Raw genomic sequence first — 7,215 nt, 5'->3', positions numbered from 1 at the left:
TATATATATATACATATATATATAAAATTTGATTCAAGAAATCTTTATTTCATGACCATTATGAACACAATACTTAGCCATGGAAGAAGAGGAATAAAATGGAAGAATCTCTATTCTCTAGTATTTTCCATTCTACTGGTAGAGAAAATTTGTGTAGCTATATATCAGTAAATACAAAATAATTCAAGAGAGAAGGTACCAATTAGTAGTGCAGGAAATCAGAAATGACTCAAGTGTATGCATAGTGATGCCTCAGCGATCGTATGACATAAGCTAAGACGTTGAGGAGGTCAAGATAAGGAAGAGGAAAGTGCTTAGCTCCTAGAGGATCATTTGTACGAAGGCATGACGTTGGAGATGAAATATCATCTGCAGGTAACAGCTTGGAGTTCAATCTGACATGTACGAAGCATCCATAGTAATGAGACAAAATGTCCAGAAATGCGAGTCCTAAATTGGTTCGATCTTTAAAGATCTAGCATAGAATGTGAATTTCCTCTTGGAGACAGTGGGAGCCACTGAAGGTTTTTGAGGAAGGACTGACATGGTTAGCCTTGTGCTTTAGGAATATACCTTTGGTGACCATGTGGCACATGCCCTTGAGAAAAGGGAAACTGTAAGCAGGGCAGTGGAGTAAGACAACTTCGTCTAGAGCCCTGAGATGAGATGAAGATGAAGGAATCAATGGTAGTCTACTCCAAATAGAGAAATCAAAAATATTCCCTTTTGCAGATGGAGTGCAAAGTCTGAAAGGGGAAAGGAAAATCTTATGTTAGTCTGAATAAAGGCTCCATTTTCTACCCCAGATCTGATTTGTATAAACTCTGGATGTGGCTTTTAATTGGTGTTATTTTTTAGCATATATCCATATATATCTCCTTTCATAGGTATCTCACTGAAGGGTGTGGTCGATATTTGACGGCAGCCTATATTTGAGCAAATCCTATGTATTTTTAAGTTTTATGGTATTTTATTCCCAGAGAGGCTTAAAGCATGTCACAAACATGGCTTAAAATAGTCAGGTGAATTAAATCCTCCTACTCCCATGGAAACAATTTCATTCATCTTCTCCTGTCCTGCGAGGGAGGCTGCCATCAGAAGGTCCCTTTTGAAGTTTCCAAGGTTTTGTGACGAGATTATGGAATCAAAAGAAAAGGGCTAAAACACAGGTAATAGCTAAGCTGCCCTTGATCTGAGTGTTGAATACTTTGGTCAATGGGGTGGAGCTGGGACATAAACGCATCTACCTTTTAAATAGTACAATTCGGCTGAAGTATGTAGAATTCATTTTTCCTCCTAAACTAAGTTCCCTGCCATAGAAAAGCATTCATCTCTTCCTTTTTTCAGTTCTATTTAGATGTTATATTGGTCAGTTGCTACAGGGCTTGCCACATACATGGTGCCAAGGACACACTGGTTGGCAACACAGAATAGGGGATTCGCCTTCTGTCTAAAGAGAAACGAGGAGAACAACAGGAGTGAAAATCACGAAGCAAACATTTGCCAATATCTAGAAACATTCCTAAAAATTGCAGCTATCCTAATGTGAAAGAGCGCCTCTTAGGAGGGCATAGATTGCCCTTCAGTGGACATCTCAAAATAAGTTTTAGATGATCCACCTGTTGAATCATTTGCTAATTATACCTCTGAATATTGCAGACATTGTCCTTGTCAAAGTATGGATTATACTAAGCCCATTGTGTCTTGCTTTCTAATCCAGAGATTCTGTGATTCTTTTTTCAGTCACCCACAAGTGACTAAGAGATTCCACGTTTCCAAGTATTTTAAAAATAAATGTATTGCCCAGCCTCCAAAGCTATTCAGTGGTGCTATCTTAAAATCAATCAGCCCATCAATCAACAAATATTTGCCACAAGGAAACTATGTGCCAAGCACTGTGCGTGGTCATGAGCAGTTTCATAAATCATGAGCTATTTTTGCCCAGGGTGGACAAAATGCTGGAGAAGGGCTAAACTGGGAGAGCCTCCTTGGTCTTTCCCTGTCATTTCCTGTGTTTCTAATTTTGCAGGGCTCATGTTTCACAGGTTCATCAGAATGTGTCTTGTGGGGCAGGTGCCAAGGTGTTTATTTGTATTAGTCTCCCAGGACTATATTTAGGTGCCTGAGCCTTTTAGATGAAAAGCAACTGGCATGTTATTAGTCCAAAGAAGTACATGGTTTCAAATTGACCATTTCTTTTTATACCCAAATCCCCAAGTAATCAGGATGTGGTTATTGCTGAGGTATGACACTGTATCTTTTCATTGCCGTGCGGGTGTAGGCATCAACGGTGACACGATGAAGGTGGCTATCAGGACAATAAGCCCACAGCGTACTGGGCGACCACTGTGTTCTGTGGGAAGGGTGGGAGGTAAGGAATAAAGAGGGCATGGCAGTCATATTAAAAGCCACCCGTGAAAAGATCCCTGAGAAACCCAAACTCTGCTACGTTGTTTAATATAATAAAAGGATGTAAGACCAACTGACACATCTAACGTTGTGTTCACATCCACTACCTGTCCTGAGCCTCCCAAGCATGTTAGGTGGTACTAGATGTGTTATCGGCATATTTTACAGGGAAGAAAGCCGAGTCTCTAAAAGATGAAGTGATTTGCTGGTAGTCTCACAGCTTGTACATGTTGGGAATAAGTTTGTAGGTGTCACGGGTGGCATTTGAACCTTGACTTCACATTCAATCTTCTACCCACTTTGACACTCTCCTATTCTGCCATACTACAGAGAGAGCTGGTGAATGGAAAATGAAACAAGTGGCCAACATAAAAGCTATATATGTCACTGTCATATTTCTTCATGGTGAGGAAAACCAATGAAGACAAATCACAACACAGGAATGAATCAGGCTTCCCAGGATGGGTCTTTATAGGAATACCTCGCATAGTTTCTGGCTGGAATTTTGGATATGTAACTACAGCATTCCCTTTTTTGTCCTGTCCCCTTTCACTATTTATTGACATGATTGATGTTTGTTTTATAAAGAGCATTTTTTCCTAACCGTATGGAAAATCTAAATAACCTTTGACATTCTGTGTCAACCTACGGCAACCTGAGACACTGAAGAAATATTTGCAAACTAGGAAATATGATGATAACGTGGGCATCTTCAACCAAAGTCCTGAAATATTATTTTATGGAATTTATAAAATATTGAATTGAATTTGATTGAAAAATTAAATTTTTATTTAATTGATAAAAATGGAAAGTGACCAGGTTACTTTTTAATTTTATTTTATATTCATATTTTTAAAATGTATATTAAATATCATATTTATATTTTATTTTAAAATGATAGCTCTTAAGATCATAGATCTGGATCAGGGAGTGAACTCAGAAACTGGACTGGCCAATTCATTTTATAGTTGAGGAAACTGAAAGGAAGCTAAGGAATTTTCTCAAGGTCAACCAAGTGGCAAGTGTTAGATGTGGGATTTGTACGCCAGGATCATTCCAGTCCTCTCTCCTTAGAGGATGATAAGGAATCCTGGTTTGGAATTTGTTCATGTTATAACTGTTTTAACTGCACTAAGGATTATTCAGATACCTCCTCATGGAATAAAGATAATCTGGAATTGATGAGTTGTATGCCATGGCAATGTCATCTCTGGCTCTTACTACCAAGATCAAAAATCTGCAGAATTAATTCACTAAAATGGTAGCACTAAGGCAGTATAGATCAGGTGTCCTGGCACACCTTAGCACATGATTCCTATTGGCCTTTTCTCCTGAAGGGAATAGAAGAGCCAATGGGAATGTTCCTTCTTTGAGTATTATGGTGCATTCCTTAATGTAAGTCATAATGCAACAGATGAGGAATATTTTTGGCCATAAAAATTCTAGAAAATGCATAAAATCAGAGAAATATTGTCCTCTGCATTGTCTCTGCACCCAGAGAATCATATTTTTAATTGAATAGAATGGAATTGATTGTACTCAGTATTTTTCCACTGGTCCTGGTTTTGCTACACTCTCCTATCCATGTTTTCAATAACTTTTTATGCTCCACTGTTACAGACTTTTGACTCCCTGGGTTCTGTTTTCTAGATGCTGGACTGGAGATTTGTGGCCACTCACTTGATCCTGGCCTTTTTCCTGATGCAATGGAGCACTGGGAAAGGGCCCTGGGTTGCTGCAGCACCAGAGGTAACGAAAATGGTCTTTGAGCCCCTTATACATCCCCTTTCCTGAAGAGAATTGAAACCCGAATCTAAATTGTGTGCATAGATCACTTATGAAATATATATCTGATGACAAACAAGTCAAGCAGACTACTTTATTCTTTTGGCCAATTTCCCTCATTTTTTTTCCTATTGTGAAATACAAAGTGATAAGCTCCAAATGGTACTAATTCAGCAAGCAATCTCATTATGATTTGGCCAATTGAATGTTACAGCAGGATAAAAAGAAGGACAAAAAAAACCTACATAGGTGAACTTTGGTTAGAATTTCTTGTTTTCATATCTGAGTTACCTTAGAAGGATGGAAGCTCCTAGGGGATAAGGTCTGTGTTTTCTTATCAGTTTCCCCAGGACTTAGCAAAACGTTTTGTTCTCATTGGAGCCTTAATAAATATTTGTTTTACTGAATTGAATCAGAGACAAACCACTAGACAAAAATCCATTTCAATAGATACAAAAATTGGAGAAAAGATGAACCAATCAAAATATAGCCTCTTCTGTTTAGAATTCTCTTTAGAATTGAGTGCTGGTGAAGTTAAGAACCAAGTCTAGATGGGTTTCTGGCTGCCTTGACCAATGGAAAAAGATGAAGAAATGGACCACCATACAGATCAATTTAGATTCCTTATTTAATTTTAGCTACCTGACTCTGTGGCCCCTTTTTTCACATACAAGACTCATTTTACAATAGATGGGGGTCTCCAAAAAAGTTTCATATCATAACAGCATTATGTGCCTTTTTTAATACCTTTAACTTCTTTCTAAGAATCCATACTATGTGTTGGTTCTAAGGCAGAAGAGCAGTAAGGGTTAGGCAATGGGCATTAAGTGACCTAATGATCACTTGCTAGAAAGCATCTGAGGCCATATTTGAACTCAGGTTCTCCTGTCTCTAGACCTGGCTCTTGTTATATAGAGGGTGGCAGCATGGAATCCCTGCAAAATACAGGGTCAGCCTCACCCAAAGTTCTCCAGTTCTACATAACTCTCTCCATCCATTAAGCCACCTAGCTGTCCCTCCTGTGTATCGTTTTTAAGGATACATCTTCCATTCCATTCCATTCAATCCTGTTTCCTTAGGTTACTGCTTGGGAGTTATTAAAAGAGAATAATTTGTTCCATTTCAAGAGAGAATCTTTCTTCTTAGTAGTTCACATCTTTCACATTTTCCTTGATTTGATTTCAAGGCAGAAAAAGGCCATTGATTTCACAAAGCATGCTGGGTATTTCTACTGTGTGTCATGCCTTGGTGGTATCAGACAAATGAAACAGATAACTGGGGCTCTTTGCTGCCAGTTCATCCCAGCAGGGCCTTTTGCCCTGTCTCACATGAAAAAGAATAATAAAGACTCTCTTCTAGACTCCCCTCCATTTCAACTAAACTCTCTGCTGGTCCAGTAAGATTAATTAGTACTATGGCGCTAATGAGTGACTGCCTTTCAATGTACTACTTCTCAAAGACAGAACATTTGTGTTGTTACCTCATCCCTCCCAACAAGGGAGAGTGAAGAGGACTGCAAACACCTGGGTGGGTCAAATGGTGAAAGATGGCATCAGAACCTCAGGAATGAAACCTGTCTGGATGGTGGGAGAATGGTATTAGCATTAACAGAAACAGATTGTTCAGGGAACTGGGCCTGAGGTCTTTGCTAGTTCTTGTTAACCTTGATAGTACTGTTTCAATGAGAATCACATAACCAGTTGAGATCGCTTTGGTATTTTTTCTGCAAATACTTCTTTAAATATTGTGAGCAAATTTATTTAAGTGGATTAAAATTAGTAAAAATCTACCCATCCCTACCTGGTGACTTAGCACAATCATTAGAGATTTCAACCAAGAAGGGACCTTCATGGGCATCTAACCCAACATTTTCAATGAAGAGTCTGCAGAAATCAAGGCCCTGAGAGGAGAGATTTGCCCAGGGTCACCCAGGTAGCGTGTGAATTAATAGGTTTAATCAATAGTCTCTCTTACTCCAAGCATACATCACTCATTCCAGTCTACTTCTATGGACAGAAATTTACAGGTAAAAGGAGTATAGATTCCGTTTGCTAAATGACTAACAGTTATGAGTAGAACTGAAGCTTTATTGGTAGAAGTGAAGGTTTTGGTAGAAAAGTCGATGGGACTTAAATGGATTTAGTAAGCAGGTACTCCATTTGGAAGGTGAATTCTTTAGAACTTGTGCTCCAGCTCTATCCATATTCATCATTCCTTGAATGTTTTGGACAGTTGGCACCTCCCCATTTTTAATTCCAGAAGCATCTACTTTATACCTAGAAATTCCATATTCTGATCACATAAGGAGATCTGTCAGTGGTCTTAAATGTGCAAGAAAAGTGGAGACAAGAGGAGAGTACTGTCTCTCCGGTCCCATTTGGTTGTTTTAGCATCCAGAATAATGACATCGATAACAATGATGATGACAGTCCTCTCTCCAGCAGGCCATTAACTCCATAGCTGAGAGTACCCAAACTCACATTGAAAACACTGAAGAAAAATCTGCCACTGAGCTGACCCAGAAACTCTTGTTCCTTGATGAGCTGGTATCCCTGGAAAATGACGTGATTGAAACCAAGAAGAAAAGGAGTTTCCCTGTCTTTGGGGCTCCACTGGACCGACTCTCTGCTGGGTCCTTCAATATCAAAGGCAAACAGAGGTAAGTGAACACATCTGAAGGCCAAGAGAAAGGCCCCGGCTTCAGTTCCAAGTTCTAAAATTTAAAAAGCTCTGTGGAAAGAGGTTATGGGATAGTCTTATCATTGAGCCGTGCTATCGCCAGATGGAGAGGAACAAGCTTTTCTAGAGGTATCTGAGCAGGAATTTAGGAAGCCACTAATCCCTGGGACAGTCTCATTAACCCATCTCTGTGGGAGTGCACTAAAGATCAGCCATTCATTTTTAATTAGGGGCAAATAGAGGAAATGATAACTGTCTACCCTATGGACTATTCATTTTGACTATGACTATCATAAAAGGGGACTATCCATGTGCAAATGGGATATATACATACATATATAT

General features: G+C 39.1%; 1 protein-coding gene across 2 annotated transcripts; it reads left to right on the top strand.

Moving 5' to 3' along the window:
* The first annotated feature begins 4,057 nt into the window (after positions 1-4,057).
* On the top strand, positions 4,058-6,857 carry OSTN (osteocrin). Of its 2 annotated transcripts, none has more exons than XM_044683356.1 (2): positions 4,058-4,158; positions 6,639-6,857. In XM_044683356.1, the coding sequence occupies exons 1-2, from the start codon at positions 4,060-4,062 to the stop codon at positions 6,855-6,857; spliced, it is 318 nt and encodes a 105-aa protein (XP_044539291.1). In that variant the 5' UTR covers positions 4,058-4,059. The 2 variants fall into 2 exon arrangements, with proteins under 2 accessions (XP_044539291.1, XP_044539289.1); XM_044683354.1 differs by having other exon boundaries at positions 6,636-6,857.
* Positions 6,858-7,215: the final 358 nt, after the last annotated feature.

The sequence above is a fragment of the Gracilinanus agilis genome, unplaced genomic scaffold, assembly GCF_016433145.1.
Source record: "Gracilinanus agilis isolate LMUSP501 unplaced genomic scaffold, AgileGrace unplaced_scaffold19680, whole genome shotgun sequence".
In the NCBI taxonomy this organism is placed as follows: domain Eukaryota; kingdom Metazoa; phylum Chordata; class Mammalia; order Didelphimorphia; family Didelphidae; genus Gracilinanus; species Gracilinanus agilis.
This window is presented reverse-complemented; position numbering and strand designations above follow the sequence as displayed.

What these genes read in the sequence shown, in the direction of transcription:
- OSTN (XM_044683354.1), top strand. Translation starts at nt 4,060, where the DNA reads ATGCTGGACTGGAGATTTGTGGCCACTCACTTGATCCTGGCCTTTTTC. An exon ending in GGGTTGCTGCAGCACCAGAG is followed by an intron (nt 4,159 to 6,635) that starts GTAACGAAAATG and finishes TCCTCTCTCCAG; the next exon opens with CAGGCCATTAACTCCATAGC.